Raw genomic sequence first — 18,538 nt, 5'->3', positions numbered from 1 at the left:
ATCTCGAAAAAAACTTCCTACTTTCAAATTCTCAGCATGGCTTTAGATCTGAAAGGTCTACCACAACTGCCATATGTCAGGCAATCGACAGCATGCTTAATTCATTAGATGTTAAACACAAAACTCTTGGAATGTTTTTTGACTTGTCAAAGGCTTTTTATAATGTAAACCACAATAGACTACTAATTAAACTCAATAGAATAGGAATAAGGGGAATTCCTCTTAACTGGATGAAGTCCTATATTCATAATCGCAGTCATAAAGTAGTGTTATCACTTGATGGGTCAAAATATTCATCTGAAGCATACCAAGTTAACAAAGGTGTTCTACAAGACTCAACCCTTGGGCCACTCCTTTCTCTGATATACATCAATGACCTACCTAACTGCTTACCAATTTAATAATGGAATAATGCCAGTGTTGCATGCTGACGACACTAATATAATAATATCTAATACCAAATACATTTGTTTTGTTTGCATTGATTCTCATCCTGTACCAGTTACACAGATTTTCCAATGCACTTGTCAACGATTTTAACTCCTTGGATGACTGGCTAACTAAAGCTGAGTTATCCGTAAAACTAGCTGATATATAGAATCCCGAACTTTGTTTCCTCTCTCTACTTCTTGGCTTTCCTTCCTATCTTTAGTTCTTCCCATGCATCTTTTACGATTTCATCCATGTATTTGGTGAAAAGCATGTGATAGTGGACATCCCTGTCTTGTCCCTTTTCTTAATGCTGCATAAACTGAATCTTAGTTTGTTACATGCACCTAGTTAGAGGTATGTACATGTTGTATGAAGTATTCCTCCTGCGGACTCATTAATACATTCATTAATTTTATTTTAAATGTAGCAAATGCAATGGATTCTCTAAATCTATAAATAAGTAAGCTTGATTGCGTCTTTATGTTCTTCTCTATCCGTGATTTCATAACTGCTATGGCATCACACGTACCTATCTCCATTCCAAGCCCTAACTGGTGTGTCTTCTAAGTAATCATTTGTGAAAATTTAACTGCGCAAAATTGAACTTAATTTGTTATAGTATTTTTTCGGATGGTAATTAATACTAATCCGACAATTTTTTCAGACCAAATTTCTCCCTCTCAATTGCCACAAATTAGTTCTTCATTCCATGTTTTGGTAGTAGTAGTAGTAGTTTTGAGGGGAGGCGACCGACAGCTAAGGTCATTTGCGCCATAGGAGATGGACAGGAAAGGATGAAGGGTGGAGAGAAACCCGGCGTCGGCATTAGCCTACTCTTTACGAAAGGCGCCAAGGGGTCCGCAGTTTAACGTCCCATCCGACGGACGGCGTACTCACTCAAAGTGCCCTCCACAAAGCACCTCAAGTAGGGATCGAGATACCTCTGAAAAATATTCAACACCGCCGGGATTTGAATCCGCGCCCTCACGGTGGGAAGCCAGTACGCCATGTTTTGGTAAGTACCCAAGTGGTTCATGGGATGTCATTTATCTCCACTGCCTTAATTCATTCAATTTCTCTTAGTGATCTTACTGCCTCACAACCAAATAAGTTTCTAGCTCAGCTATCCCAGTCTACGTCATATTCTATGCATATGTTTTAAGCTTGTTGGCCTATTGTATTTCTTAGATTAATACGCTGAAGATATGACCATGCAGGAATTACTGAGAAATACGTAAGCGTTTTAAACAAACCATGTCTCAAAGGATCTGGATAAGCCAATCGTTAATTTCGATTGTCACATGTTCTGTGTAGTTTGTTGGTTTGGGGATTCACGTGGATGTGGATTGTGTGCGGGTTGCTACCGTGTTCTGTAGGAATTGAAATTGACAATGGTGTGTTCAAATGAGATAAGATTGATATTATTGTAGTTGCGACTGTAAAATATTTAATACATACATTTTCAGGGTAAGGCGAAACGGACGAAGCGTGCCGCACAAAGTCGCTTCGCGCAAATGAAAAGGATGATCAGTTTAAGTGATGATAGAATGTAAGTATATTGTTCTGAGGGCCTGCTTTTGTATTATTTACCGGTTTTTATGTAGGTTAAATGTCTATTAATTTTATAGCAAACCGAAGGATCGTGCTGCTCCCAAGAAAAAGAAACCGGAAGATCCTTACAGTTTAAAAGTCAGAGAAGTGTATGTAATCTCACATGATGTTTAATGTGTAAAAATGTTGTGATAAATGATTTTGTGTATACTTGATCGTCTTTCGCTTCTCATTCCTTGACCTTTTCAACCTAACTTCTTTTCATTTCAGACCACAAGTGTCTTCTGCTCTATTTTTCCAGTACAATACACAATTAGGACCACCTTACCATGTGATCATTGATACGAACTTCATCAATTTTTCAATTAAATACAAGTTAGACATCATCCAGAGTATGATGGATTGCTTGTATGCGAAGAGTGAGTATAATGAGTATTTGGTCGTTGTAATTGTGTGTAATTGTTATCTGTGAATAGTTTGATATGAAGGCCAAAAAGTGCTGTTTTCAGACCAAGTATAAATAAATATAACAGTTTCGGATAGACGTCGAATAGCGTAAATATACTCAAATTAATTCTTGACATTTTAAACCCTAACTTCACATTGCGGTAATAGTAAGAACGTCGCGATTTCATTTCGTATGGTCCCAGAGTAAAAATTCTAATGCTAGTAGATTAACCTCTTGGAGGTGGCAAGTACGTTTCTGCTAGTTTTCGTTTAAATAACTAACTGGTATAAAGGGACGATTGTTTAATAAAGTATGCCAAGGAACCACATGTGTAGTGTGTTTAAAGCATGAGGTTGTCCCCAACGTTAATTAAAATTCCCCATTTTGGTTTAATGTTGTATTATTGCTGCTTTTGTTATGATAGCATACATAATTTTTCAGTCACAGAAGAAATTTATTGAGATATAGGCTATTCTATTGTAATCACATAGGAGATGAAAATAGCATTTAAGCTCAGAGCCATGAGTTTCTTTAATGCCTATGACGAATTTGTACAGTTGTGCGATGAAGCTTTCCCAAGGTATTGAGTGTTTCGATACTCGACTCGAACATCGGCTTCAGCTCAACACACTTTTCCTTCCGCGCATTCCTTTTTTCTGCCTGATTCGAGTAGTTAAACGTCGGCCACAATGAATAGACTCACTCGGTGGAAGATCCAAGAGGAGTTTTTGTACGGTTGTGATTTTAGGGGACATGGCAGTCCAGCAGGTAGTGTGCTACTTATCGACCAGAGGGCCTCTGGTCAATTCCTGGGGAAGCTTCTGGGTAGCCTCAGCTTCAACCAAGCCGTGTGATTTTTCAGTTTCCATATCTTCTTGGGAAACCATTGACAGAACAGGGAAAGGAACTTGTCCCCGGCCCTGTAGTTATGTGAATTCCACTATCCATGTAGCTTACTGCTAGGCAAGCTGTAGCCTCGTATATCAAACCAGCCCTTGAGTTGATTACTGTTTTTTTGTTGTTATTTTGATGCATTGCTACCATGTCATCATATTTTATTTAGTGTATTTATCAATTTAGCATTGTATTAATATTTTCTTTTATTTCACTTTTAAAATAGTGTTTCCCAAGATCCTACAAGGGGACAGTTTGAAAATATTTTGGGGTTTAATTAAAAAATTAACATCACCTCATTAGAGATTTAGTGTACATTGTCAGTAATTTACATACTCATTGGAGCAAGTTGCATTAAAAACTGTTTTACCAATGAATGCAAGAAATTTAGAGGGTGAAAATTATTCACTTTGGCTATGCTCCTGGATTCCTTGATACCCACAAAGTGCCAAAACCAGTTCGTCTGCCGAGATGCTCTCGCCCACTTTGGATATCTCTGCAGTTCTTTGAATTTGTTTTACTTATGTTCCTTTTTTATTTAATGTGCTTTTTTACGTAATAATTTTGTGGAACTTGGTTGGCTATTATTCTAGAGGGTGAGATTAAAATCTTGGAGTTATTGAGGTGGTGCTTCATCCAAAAGAGGTGGGAAAAATTGCATGAAAGGGTAGCTGTAAACTAGCATTCGTGGGGTTCCAGAGGAAATAATTGATATGCTATCTTCTAATTGCATTTTGAGAAAAAAAGAGCTTGCATTAATTCCAAAATCTTGATTTAACGTTGAAAACTGAAATGAAAGCATGTCAATGAGTATTATGTAGGCAGTGTGACTAGCTATGTAACGCACGAGTAATATTTTGATCTCATTTTCTACTTTGGATGTTGATTAATATTTGTAATTAACCTTTTTGACAGGCATTCCTTACATAACTGACTGTGTAATGGGAGAACTGGAAAAACTTGGGAGAAAGTACAAAGTTGCTTTGAAAATAGCTAAAGATCTCCGATATGAAAGGTTGCCTTGTATGCACAAGGGCACTTATGCTGATGATTGTATTGTGCAAAGAGTGACGCAAGTAAGTTCTCAAGTTTTTTTCCCAATTATTAGCTTGAATTCTAGTTTTAATTCCTTTATTTGCGTTCAATCTTCCTTTCTTTTGTTCCTTTAGCACAAGTGTTACATTGTTGCCACCTGTGATAAGGATTTGAAGAGGAGAATAAGAAAAATACCTGGGGTTCCTATAATGTACATAGCTCAGCATAGGTAAGCTTAGAAGAAAATCAATTCTGCCATACTAAAAAATTACAATTTTAACCTATTAAAATTATTATTAAAATAACTTGTGACCAAATCAAGCTATTTTAGTTTTAGCCTTTATGTTGATAACCTTCTCATTATATTATAAATGCTTGTAGAATCTATACGGTCTTGGGTCACTAATTCAAATATGATAGTTCTTTCTACTTTGATAATACAATAATTGATTATTGTTTACTTAGAGGAGAGCATAATTTCCTAATTTCTCTGTAGTATCTATAAGATATTATGGCTGTTTTGTGATTTCTATTAGTAGAAATCCTATTATGTACAAGTTTTATATAATTAAACAGATATGAGGCAATGCCTGATGCTGGCAAAGTTAGCAAACATATGAATTAGTATAGCACTATATTTTGTATGAGTTGGTTGCCAACTCTTAATGACAAGATTGGTTCGAGGGGTGTTGTCAAGCTGAGATGTTGTGAAGAGTTTGGGCCTAAATGGAGATGGTATGAAATACTTGCACTTGGGCATTTGCTGTGTACACTTGGAAATTAGCATGTGGAAAGGCTTGGGATGAGTCTGGGCTGAAGTGCCTTAAAGTTCTCTGTGGAAACTCTGTCTGTTTGGGTAGGGTAGTTAATAAAAAAACCATTAAATTTTCATATTTTTCTGTAAGAGGTTCACTAACGTGCATATATAGGAAGAGTATAACTTCAGATATGGCACCAGCCTCAAAAAAACTATACCAGAACAACAATTAAGGTGGCATGACAACATATGCACATGCCATGGTTTTACCCTCAAATCAAAATCAATACCAGCTCCCGAATGTCCTGCAACTCCAGCCTGACTGATCCTTTCTTCACCCCCTGATTTCCTTCTTGTGCTGGAATAACTGCATCACCCCTAACTCCTTCGTAGGAGGCGATCCTGCATGATGCCATATCTAATGTCCCTTGAGCCAGTGGTTCTGTCTCTTCCATCCCCTGATTTCTTTGGCTGGCCAGTCTCGGCCCGATACTTGGCCCTACTGACATTCTCAACCTTGTTCCTTTTTGAACCTTTAGTTGGTCTACCTGTCTTTTCCAGATGTTAAGATCATCATTTTGCGCTATGTAGTTGACTCTTCCTAAGCATTCATTCATTGTGGCTGGGATCCACGTCTGGTGGATCCTCTTGCATATCTTGATCCTAAAGAGCAAACATCCAATGGTGTGTGTGTGTGTGTGCTCCTTGCCCTCTGGTTTCTCTGCTGTCTGTTGGGTGAAATCTGAGTCTATGAGTCATGAGTGGATGAATCTGAGTCAATGTAGGCCTATCCATCTCAGCTGGATTCTGACTAGTTTTACTGTTAGGGGTAGTTGTTTCATGAGTTAGAAGGATCTTGCGAGGCCACAATTTCCTGTGGTGATCCATCCCAAGGCACTCTTCATGCTTCGAACCACTCGCTTGCCTCGCCAGTTTGAGGAAGGATGTCTATAGCAATGTGGTGAATTCCATTCCCTAGTATTAATTCAGAGAAGCCTTCAGATATCGACCCATTCCATTATTTTAGACTATGGTGTCTGAAAGGCCATGGACCCTCTGTATTGCCTCTGTGATAGAAGTGTATTTAGTTCAATTCTCTAGAAGCACTCCCAGCCAATTAGAAATCCCATCCTGTTCTTTCGAAAAGTCCATAAAAAGGTCCATCCAAACTTACCTTAAATGGCGGATTACCGATACTATATCAATGCTAACAGATGTCTAGCCAAAGCCCGCCTTTGATGGTAGGCTTTGCCAACAAAATAATATGGCCAACTACAGTAAACTCTTGATTCATGATGAAGCACAGATGATAAAAAAACATGTATATCCAAAATATGCAGAAAATATGGCCATGATATAAGTGGATATATATAAAGGAGATCGGTATGGTGCGGTGGCTAATGTACAGGCTTCCCACCGAGAGGGCCTGGGTTTGAATCCCGGAGGTGGCCGATATATTTCAGTGGTATCCCGATGCCTACTTGAGGTGCTTTGTGAAGAGCACTTAGAGTAAGTACACTGTCTGTCGAATGGAATGTTAAACTGTGGACCCCTTGGCACCATTCGTTAAGAGTAGGCTAATGCTGATATGCTGGGTTTCTCTCCGCCCTTGCTCCTTTCCCATCAATCCCTAATGGTGCAAATGACTTAAGCTGTCACTCATTTCCGCTAAAACTACTACTCCGGAAGTATGATTGCTGACATGGATTCATAATCTTTGTGTGATACTGATTAAAATAATGCAGTGTAGCTGGTCAATGACTTATTTGTTGCTTTGTTAAGCTATGTATCTGCTCACCTTATCAGAGAATATGTAATTCTCAGGGTTAATGAATGTGAGGGGAATGATAATAAGAAAGTATGAAAATGTTTAAATTTAAACGTTATAATATATTGATAACTTTTAATTTTATTGAATTGAAAACTTTTGAGAAAGCCCAGGTATTTGTGAAACTTGTGTTTTTATCAAAAGTATATCAGTTTCAAAGAATTTAATTATCTCTATGATTGTGATTTTGTTAAAATTTTGAGGTGTAACGAAGGGAATAGCAGGTATAATCTGCAGAAGGAATAATCTGTGCATGGAAAATCAAGAGTTGACCGTATCTAATGGTTTTGCCTGGAAACTGCTCCTCTCTATTTTATGGAGCTGCAGTCAAGGCTTCTTGGCCCACTTTCAAAGACATACTATTGTCTTAGGTGATGTATGCTCTCATCTCATTCTTTGTTGAAATAGTAAAACTCCATCATTCTCTTTGTGCTGCAATGCATTAAGAGATGCTGTATTTCGGGAGTTTGTCCTTTTGTTAAAATGGAAAGTGTAGGAATATTTCCAAAGTTCATGGGCATTGATTTGACCTCAGCAGCAGTGCTCATCGTAAGACTTCTCAGCTGACAACCTAGGGCAATAAAATGACCACAAATTTTGTAAACAAATCCTGACAGCAAAGGATCATCAGGATTACCATTTTTCTCTTTGTTTAAAATAATATCATTAGATTCCTTCACAAATTGAATCCCCTCCATTATCAGTTGTGAAGTGTCCTGGTTGAAATGTGCACCTACTTTCTGTCACTCGACCTCTTCACCTTTGATCCTTGTCGCCAAATAGGATGTACGTACAAAGTTTATTGATGCATTCATCCAGCAAGAACATCATGTCTTATGATGCATTTTGTTTTCTTTTACACCTGTCATTAAATTTGTGCTCTTACATTTTAACTTAGGGTAAATTGATCTTAACTATCCTAGAAACAAGTCAAAACTTTTTTCATTTTCATGAATGTGGCACTATATGTGAATTTCTTGAAACTTGTCAAACCAATGTCACAGTCTGTCAATATATAATTTTAGCAAAATTGGTAAAATTTTAGTTTGTCGTTCACATGTTTATGTTTATTTTCATACTTCCAGGTATACCATAGAAAGGATGCCAGATGCTTATGGAGCTCCCAAAACTTAATAGGAACTAATTAAATTATAAAGAATCATTTTGTATATTTATCTAATAAAAATTCTGTTGTTGACATGGTTTCTCTTAATTGCAATTTGGGCTTATAGATAACTTGAATCATAGGTAAATTTATATTCCATATCAATTTTCAATTGTCAAGTTATCCTATACAATTTGTTAGCAGCTTCAGTTACAAGAGAACATGATAGGTTCATCCTGGGGATGCCTCTGGGCACCCTCAACTTCACCAAAGCTGTGTGGTTTTTTGGGGACAAGATCTTCCTGTGAAACCATAGGCATCACAGGGAAAAGAACTGGCCCTCGATCCCTGATGTGCAGATTTCATGTGGTGTTGGGCTAAGTACTAGGCAAGCTCTATCCTCGCCTATCAAACCGATCTTCAAGTTGATAACTGTGGTTTGTTTGATCTCATTCATGTTTAACTATGTAATATTACTGGGAAACTAATTTTTGTATTTAACTATTGACATTGTTGCACACAATGCTTCAGAATTTAGAAATTTGGAGATAGGATGGGATTGAGGGAATTATACTTCTATCAAAACATCGAGGGGGTCAGCAGATTAAAAATCGCAATGAACCAGGGGTAAATATTTCACTATCGATAAACAAAATATTCTGGTGCATTCATTGTCAAAAACCAGTTCATATTACCAGTCTTCTGTGCTCATCACAAAGAAGTCAGTGTTTTTCAGCTGTCTAAATGTAATTTGGGTGATGTTAGATTGGAGCACTCATAATTCACTGGGGAATATTTACAGGGTGTCACTGTGGATCCATCAACCATTTCTCTTATGCGTTCCAGGGGACTTTTGTCAATATGGAAATGATTTGCATCTATGAAGTACTCCTGGCTGAGTTTTAAGCCATCTATCCACCTAGTTGCAGTTGGTGGGTTGACTTCTGGATATATGTAGATGTTAGATGTGAATTATTGAATTTACTCGACGAATAAGTGAATGTCCTTGATGAATAAGTAGTCATTGACAGTTAGCAATGGCACTCTTGAGGATGTTAATGACCATTCTGGATTAAGACAGCCTGCTAATTTTGTGAAAGCCTGTCAAGTTGCCATGACTTGGTGAGTGGCTAACACCAAATACCCAGAGCAGGGGGCAGCAGCCCTTTTTAAATGAGTTAAACTGGGGACCATAGTGGTCCTTAGAGTGGCACTCATTTAACAGTCATTGCAGACGTGGTAAACATTACGTGCTGCCACATTGTGATGTGAAATGCGGCTGGAAACCACCAAATCACCATCTTAAGGAACATCAGTTCACCATTTTTCTCTTTTTCTTTTACTGAATTGAATAACTTAAGAGATGGTCCCTCAAACAAAAAGACTCTTAAAGAGGTAAACCAGTCTTCCATTTGGATTTGTGAGTAGGGACTACTGGAGAGAATACATTGGTCAAATGTGTCAATCAACTTAGGATTGGATCTTGGAATGTATGTGGCATTCAGGAGGTTGGAGAAGGTGAAGGTAGAGATGCATTGAATGGGGTCTTTTGTATGTCTTAGGTGCGAGTGAAATGAAATGGCTTGAAGAAGGAGACTTAAGTTGTAGCTGCTGGAGGATGATCCAGACAGGCTCCATGAATGGGAATGCTCGAGTGGAGGCACACTTCCAGAAGAGGGCTGCAATGAGAATAGAGAGCTTCCTACGGTGAAATGAAAAGCATTGATACATAGAAACAGTACCAATAAAGGTGTGAATGCTGACAGACTACAGTGATGATGAAGTGCAGGTGCATGATAAAGTAATGAAAAACACTGTTGCATGCTAGTAAAAAATTAAAGGAAGGAGATGATTTCATTATACTTGGAGGCTGGACTTTAATCATGGGATAAAGCCAAAAATGTAAAACAGAAAGACATGGAGGGAAGTGAAGTGAAAAGAGTGGAAAAACTTGGAATTTTGTGAGTAATACAAATAAGTTTTGGCAAAAACAGTCTATCATAACCACCCAGGAAGGTAATACACATTGAGCATGTCAGGAGATGTAAAAAGATGCCAAATTAACTACATACCCAAGAAGCAGAGGTCAAGGAATCAAATAGCGGCCTGCAAAGGCTAACCAGGGGCAAATATCAACAGCAACCACATTTCGGGGCTAATGAAGTGCCATCTTGAATTCAAGCAGCTAAAGAGAGGAATCAAAACTCAGTGGAAGTTTGACATATTGAGGGAAACTGATACGTGGTTTAATTTCCAGCAGAAAATCAGATAAGGAAATGGGATAATGTAACTACCCTGGATTAATTGAAAAATTATGGCTGGAAAAAAATATTGGATTTTTAGTCTCTATGAGGAAACCTATTGATTGAAAGAAACCTCTGAAAAGGAAACTATGGATCACTGACAAAATATTGGACCTAATAAGAGAGATGAGAAAGTAAAAAAAAACCCAGGATTGAGGAAGGACGGATAACCTGCAGATATTTACGAAATGAAATCGGAAGGAAAGTTTGAAGAGCCAGAGAGGAATGGACGGAGACCCGGTGAGAAGAAGTTCAGCATGAACTTGTTCAGGGAAAAGTTAAAGCAGCTTACAAGAACTATGATAAACCATTTTATTGGATGTAGATGAATGATAAATGTCATTTGGGATAGCAATGGTAACATTCTGATTGAAGGTGAAGACAAAATCAAGACATACGAAAGTATTTGGAGGATTATTATCATGGAAAAGAAATGCATGCAAGAATACTGCTGATGATGATAAGAAAGGAGACATTATCCTTAGGTGTTTATTTAATGCTGTAGTGGAGGATTTAATGGCAAATATGGAACCAAGGATCAACAATAATATACCCTGTGAACTAATTCAAAGGACAGGAAACCATGGTCTAACACAGGTATGCAACCTTATATGTGTTATGTTTATGATAGGGGAAACACTGATGGACTTGAAGAAAAATGAAATTTTCCCTGTACCAAAAAAGGAAAATGTGAAAACTTCAGAACAATCATGTCTGTCCTGGCATGCGTCAAAGAATATAGTGAGAATAAAATATGCTGAAGAGTGGAGAGGTTATATAGATTTATTCGCCATAGGACAATACATATTTGTGTGGGCTTCGTTAAGATTCAATTACATTTATAGGTGCATTAACATCCATGCAAATTAATAGGAATAATAATGTACATGGAATATATGAGTATTAAAGATTTAAAAAACAGATTTCCCTACATTGGCTCTTTCTATGTACTCTTGGACGCTAAAAACATTATTCACAAAGAAATTTTTCAAAATTTTTTTGAATTTATTTTCTTGGGGGAATATTCCTTTTTAACTCTTCAGGAAGTTGATTAAACAGCAGTCTTCCTGAAACTTCTGGGGTTTTTTGTAGTGCTGCTACTCTGCAATGGCCATTATGAAGATAATCCTTACCCCTGGTGTCGTACTTGTGAACATCCCTATTTCTGACCAATGAAGGGGTTTTGGTGCAGGCATTCAAAATCACATCTACTTAACACCCGGCAACATCTTACATATAGATACAGGGAAGGGTCATGATTTTGTGACATTTGAAGTACTCCCTACAGGATTTTCTTGCATTTAGTTTAAATATAACCCTTAATGCCCGTTTTTTAAGTGTGAGTATTCTATTGATGTTTCCATCTGCTGAGCTCCCCCAGCAGACAGACGATGCCTTATCAAGCTAGGGACTCAAATATAACATGGTATACTAGGATCCGTGGTAGAGTACTTAATATCTTTGTTCAGGAGAAAGCCTTTGACATCGTGGGCTGGATTATGATGCTATGCACTGGAATTTAAATTAATAACAAAGACAAGATTGATACATGTCATATATAGAGATCAGGCAACAGTGATTAGATAATGCTAGAGGAAGGAAGAAGCTATAATATGGATGGGTTTAAAGTGAGGCTGCTCATTAACAAGGTTGGTATTTAATGTGTATATTGAGAAGGGAATTAGTGAGATCAAGGAAAGGATAAGATATGGTATACAAATTCAAGGAGAAAGGATAAATACAGGGTTCGTCCGGAAAATAAGTGTACTGATTTTTTCCCGCCGCTCCAGGCGCGCCCAGCACCGCTCTGACTGGCTGCGATTGGGGGGGGGGGTATGTTGGCAAGCGACGCTGAAAAAGGCAGTCGGCTCTGACCGGTGGTGTAGTGAGGAGCTCTGTTAACGCGAACCTCCACGCTTCGACCCACGTCACGGAACGCGATGCCGAAGTTTTTGGAGCAGCGTTATTCCATCAAATTTGCGGTAAAGCTTGGGAAATCGTCTACCGAAACTGTCGGTATGATTAACCAGGCTTACGGGGAGTCAGCCATGTCCAGAAACATGATCTTTCGGTGGCACAAGATGTTCGTGGAGGGCAGAGAAGAGGTCGACGACGAGTCTTCGAGAGGTTCCCGATGATGCCTTCGCGGGAGCGTTCCAGGAATGGGAACGCCGCTGGAACAAGTGTATCGACTCACAAGGGTCCTATTTTGAGGAATATTAGCTTAAGATATATAAAAGTGTAATAAATTTTTTTTCCTGAGCTCAGTACACTTATTTTCCGGACAAACCCTGTATGTTGAACTTGTGGACAACATAGTTTTGCTTGTAGAGAATAAAGTCCTTACGGAGATTCTAGCAAATATGGTAAAGGGGATGAAGAAGGACAAACCTCAAGATGGAAACTAAGATATTAGTGTGCAGCAGACATTGGGATGGTGATCCTGGTAAGCCATGTGAAAGAAACACTAAATTAGGTGGAGGAGTTGTGCTATTTGGGCAGCAGGATTGCTAGTTATCATTGAATCAAGAAGGATTAGTAAACAATTAGAATAGAGAAGGCTCTCCATCCAAAGAAACTACTGTTAATGGCAATTAATGTTAGCATAACAAAGTGATTAGTTAACAGCTATATAAGGAGCCCATTTGGTACGGATGTGGAACTTGGTTAATGGGAACAGAAGAAAAAGGTTTAAGGTGATAGAAATGTGTTGCTACTGAAGAATGCAGGTATTAAAATGGAAAGAGAGTATTAAACGGAGAAGTGATTTGAAGAGAGAAGCCGATGGAGGACAATTACATGAAGAATAAGAAAATTGTTTGATAATATCCTGAGGCACAATAGAGTAATGCTTTTGATGCAGCAATTTCAGTATGTAAAAATCATTTGCCTTGACCGGGATGCGAACCCGAATCCCTTGATGTTCGGTTGAGTGCTTTAGCCAGTTAAGCTACCGAGGTGTCCTCTTAAAATATGAAATTTTGGGGGCTTTAAAGGGACAAGATGCTTTGATGAAATACTGTACATTCAATGTCACAGGCATTTGTAGTCGTGCATGATCCACCATGAGGTTAAAGCCAACTTTTAAACACTTAGGTTGTTTTTACCTTGACAAATTCCAAGAAACTGCTCGAGATGCTGCAGCAGTAGTCATCTTTCATAGCTCATTGCACCAATATTTCCCCGCAGATCGGAATGGTGCGGGAGCTATTGTACTGGCTTCCCACCCAGAGGGCCGAGGTTTAAATCCCAGCAGTAGATATTTTGTCAGTGGTATCCCGATCCCTACTTGAGGTGCTATGTGGAGGGTACTCTGAAAGAGTAAAAGCTTCTTGGCCTGACATAGTTCTCTTTTTATGTACTGACTGCATTGACCATCTTTTTCCAAAATACTGCAAAGATAGGTAAACTGTTCCACCTGTTCTAGTTTTTGATTTCCTATTTCATAGTTGAATTATCCTTCCTCTTTCTCTAAAGTCTCACAGCCTTTGTCTTGTTTATTGATTCTCATCTCTTACCTATCAAACTGATTTTGTAATATGCTCAGCGATGATTGCAAGTCTTGAAATGGCTAGCCAACTAAAGCTTAGTTATCTGCAAACTTAAATGATTTTTGATCCTATCTCCAGGAATTCTCATGGTTCTTTTACCATTTTTGATATTTATGCATGCATATTGAAAAGCATGGATGGTAATGGACACCCATGTTTTACTCCTTTTCCTAACACTGCCCATCCTGACCGTCATTCACCGTGAAATATCATTTAAAAAAGTGTTTATGCTATCATTTTTATGGAATCCAGGGAACATGATGCCATTTCATTTTTTGTAAACTCTTCATTTAAAATATGTGTTTTAAATATATATCTTATTAGATGAATTTATATTTAAATGTGGGCTATGAGGCATTTTGAATTTATTTAAAATTGAATTATGAACATATCATGGCATCATCTCTAAATAACTCTTCTAAGGTATTTTGTAATCCTTAGACAAGCAAAATAATTTTACACTCTCCATTGATTTTTGAATGCATTTTGTATATGGCATAGAAGAACTTGTCTTAAAGAGATGCTAGGCTTACAATTATGAGTTAAAACATTTTAGTGACGAAACAATAGAAAAGTGATTCTAAACCTCCCATTGCATTTTACATGAATTTTACTGTAACTTAATTAGGAAACAGTTTCTGGCGTCACTTGGTGGAAATTCTTCATATTGAAATTAAATTAAAAATACTTCGCCTTTCCACATAAACCACTTTTATTACGACTCTTCGCGTTCCCCGTCGTTGTATTTTCCTCGCCCATCTGCCAATTGAACTGACACCAAGCTAAACTTTTTAAACAATGAATTAACTCCTCCCAGCCTGCTACTTAATCACCTAATTACCCAGCGCCATTCACAATACCCATTCCCCCACTCCTCTGCCAACTAATCGACGCCAAGAAAATTTATTTTATTTTTTTTCAACAATATTTGCATAAAATTGTTTTCTCTCTCAACAATTTATTTTTCAACAATGTATATTTCTGTTATTTTATATTTTCAACAATGTATTAATTCCCTGTCCCAGCCTGCTAATTTTTCAATGTTACCATTCCTCCTCCGCCCGCTCTTCCTACCTCAACCAATCCTTGCTTTCCTCCCTCCCTCCTCTTCCACTCCGCCCAGAACTATATATACTGTGTTTGACTTGTATTTTTACCTGATGATGTTATACCATAACGAAACCTAGGTCGTAATAAAAGTGGTTCATGTGGAAAGGCGAAATATTTTAAATTTAATTTCAATTACTGTAACTTAATTAGGAAACATTTTCAAGAGAATCTAGACTTTCAATTTGTAGTAAAACTTTTCCCCTGACTCAAAAGTGTGTTTTCAAGGATATCATAATTGTTGAAAGCTACTAAAAACTTCTCATCTACAAAATCTTCAATAGGCTGTTTCAGCTTTAATTAGCTAATCAATCAATTTAAATTCCTTTCTGGGCATCCTCTGAAACGCTCAAATAAAAGTGGGTTCTGAATAAAGTTTATTTCTGTATAAAATGTTATACTTAGATAAAATGGCATGATTTTTGTTTTATTATCATGTAAGTGAAAATGTATGACATTCATATTTAACCATAAAAAATGATAAAATTTGTTCAGATTTGGTGTTTGAGATGGTTTCACCTTGACCCAGTCTGAGAAATGAGTGCAACATAGGTACCAAAAGATGCCATTTCATAAATCAGATATGCCACGCAAACAATGGCTATGTCAAATCCTAAAAAATCATTACACTTTTTAAAAGAGGATACCACACTTGAATCCATTTACTGTACAAATGGCTGAGCTTCAATGACAAATAAATCTGGGGGAAAAATTTTCAGCTGCAAAGAATCAATGCTTTTTAGAAAGTATCACTCATATGGTTAAAACGACAACCAGTATTGGAATAGTCAGTATTACCGTATTTTCCCATTGATAACATGCACCTTATGTATAACGCACACCCAGAACTTTGTAGTTATCATGAATTTGTATAGATTTGTACTTGTAAATCAAAGTTACGTTCTAGTTGGAAAAAATGGATGATGTCTGGTATAGAAATTATGTTTCTTCTTTTTCTCATGGATTTGTGAGATGAAATAACTGTAAAAGTAGCAGATCTGTATAAAATAGAATGCAATTAGAAAGGCATGCTTCCATACTAATTTACTTTTGTGAAACTCTTCTATAAAGATGAATAGCTATGTAACTGTTTGAATTTTTTCACTTTTCATTACATAATGCGCATCATCATTTTTTTGATCATCTGAACATTTTTGTATAGATATCATGTGCGATATATATGGGAAAACACAGTACTTTTTAATAACCAAATGCTTCCCTTAAAGTGTCATTCACACAACAATAAGGTTTCAAACACATCTGTCTATTTTATTCCATATTCTCTCCATTGCCCCATTCTTGAGTTGATTTACTGTGAAAACTCTCAAAATTTAATTTTAGCTGTGTTGTCTTTAGAGGCATAGGTATTCACAGAGAATGCTGAGTACAAGTTCATATGTTCAGGTCCATACTCAGCCACCTTCTGTGAACACTTGAGCACTCATACATGTTATTCTACTTATCTTGTCTCTTGCAATGTTGAACTTGATGGATAAGCAAAGGATATTTCAAAGTAAAACAGTCTACGAATCAATATTCTTCCCCTGAACTTGAGGATTATATAGATTAGTAATTTGCTTAAACCTTAAAAGTATGAATGCACCCAAGACAAAACTTATTTTGGTGTCTTTATTAAAACTGTGTTTACGCCAAGTGATTTAGTTACCTTTTACCAACCCAGTAATTAAACAACGATCATTTATTATGCAATTGTACTCATATCATTTACCAAAAGTAAAAAAAAATAACTCACATTTTTCTAAATGGTGATATAAAATATTTTATTAATTTTATGAGATAAATTATTAATGGTATGCAAGTTTAAAAAAGGCACTGTCACATCTCTTTGAAAATGGAAAATTTATAAAAAGACTCTCTCAGTTAAATCAAAGTTTATGGTTCTCCTGAGGTTGCCTCTGGTTTTTGGAGTCAACGAAAGGAATTTGCTTCACCAAACAAGGCATTAAGTACCGCTTCTCTCCACTCTCAAGCCTGGATAATTTTTCCTAATCCTCCGAGCAAACTCGAATATCTATTCTGTTGCATGTTTAAGGGATATCTCATGGGTCATTATGTAATGGTCTTCGAGTAATTTGACAGTAGTTGCTCATCCTTCATGTACACGTGCGTATAAGACCCTCCGTGAATCACACTTTGGCTTAAATAACACCTCTTGAATTATTTAAGTGATGTGTTCTTTGTATTGCTGTGCATATCAGAAAGTATACAAAAGATTTCATTAAGAAATGTTGAATATAATATGATGCCAAAATCAGCTTTGAAATAAATTCCAAGGTATTTGACACATTCCTTAATGTTTTATTCTCATTAAGGACCACCTTCACACTATCTCAGTGGTCATTTCAATACTTCTTTATTCCTCTTCATATCCATATCATTATGGATCTGAAATCTTCAGAAAATGGTTATTATTCCCATTTCCGAAGTACACTGACCTAGACCCAGGGAACATTAAAAATATTAATAATTAATTTATTCACATACCTCACAAATGTGTGGGTGTATATTAAATTTAGAATTATATAATATGGCCACTAAAGAGCATAAAAAATATTTCTTTCCTCAAAGGTTTCTAATTTTATAATTTTGATCATCATTCCCTCAATAATTGTCCATTATTCTCACTTATGTGCACCAATGAAAATTCATTGTACAATCAACTTACTTAATCAAGTTACCCTTTGTGGGCTGAGTGGATTTGGTCCAAGTCTATACTGCTATGCCCAGCATATTATGGCATCATAAATTATATTGTTACTATAGGTAATCTACCAGTTAAGAAGGTTTTGGATGGACAAAACTACAAAATAAATATTTTGTTTCTCCTTTCAAAGCACAATCCAACACCCTACTCTACATCAAGTCCCTCTTCACCTCTGAATACTTCCTTCATCCCGTTGAACATCCCTATCCTGTTCCTTCCCTTTCCTCGTTTGCCTAACATTCTACCCTCTATTACGGTCTTCATCATCCCACTGCCAATCAATGCGCCCTTCATCCACTTTTCCTGCCTCCATAGGATTCCTCCCAACAAACCCCTCTCTTTGCCCGCCATACCAAGTACTTCCTCATTTGTTTTCTTCTCTGTCCATTTCACCTTCGCCATTCTTCTCCACACCCACATTTCAAAAGCCTCCAATCTCTGCCTATCATCCTGCTTCATTGGCCATGTTTCTTCACCGAATGTAACTGCACTTCACATCAAATTTTTAACAAGCCTTTTCTTAACATCCTTACTCAATGTCCCTGTCATCAACTCCCTCCTCCTTGTAAAATTCTCTTTGCCTAACACAATTCTTCTCCATACCTTCCAACTACTTTGACCATGTTGGTCCAAAACACTTCCGAGATACGTAAACTGCTCCACCTGCTCTAGTTTTTGCCCTCCTATTTTAATGTTAAGCTTGGCCTTTTTCTTTCTAGGAAATCGCATAACCTTTGTTTTATTAATATTGATTCTCATCCCATACCTGTCCCACTGAATTTCCAATTCACTCAGCAATGCT

General features: G+C 37.1%; 1 protein-coding gene across 1 annotated transcript; it reads left to right on the top strand.

The window, feature by feature from the left end:
* The first annotated feature begins 1,662 nt into the window (after positions 1-1,662).
* On the top strand, positions 1,663-8,143 carry Bka (FCF1 rRNA-processing protein Bka). The gene is made up of 7 exons (XM_071598184.1): positions 1,663-1,826; positions 1,899-1,981; positions 2,061-2,132; positions 2,254-2,402; positions 4,241-4,401; positions 4,495-4,589; positions 8,031-8,143. Exons 1-7 carry the CDS (start codon positions 1,824-1,826, stop codon positions 8,077-8,079), a joined length of 612 nt encoding a protein of 203 aa, XP_071454285.1. The 5' UTR covers positions 1,663-1,823; the 3' UTR covers positions 8,080-8,143.
* The last annotated feature ends 10,395 nt before the right edge of the window (positions 8,144-18,538 follow it).

Source organism: Hetaerina americana, unplaced genomic scaffold, assembly GCF_022747635.1.
Source record: "Hetaerina americana unplaced genomic scaffold, ioHetAmer1.1.p SCAF_10, whole genome shotgun sequence".
NCBI classification, from domain to species: domain Eukaryota; kingdom Metazoa; phylum Arthropoda; class Insecta; order Odonata; family Calopterygidae; genus Hetaerina; species Hetaerina americana.
The sequence above is the reverse complement of the archived record's forward strand: the minus strand, read 5'-3'. Positions and strand labels throughout refer to the sequence as shown.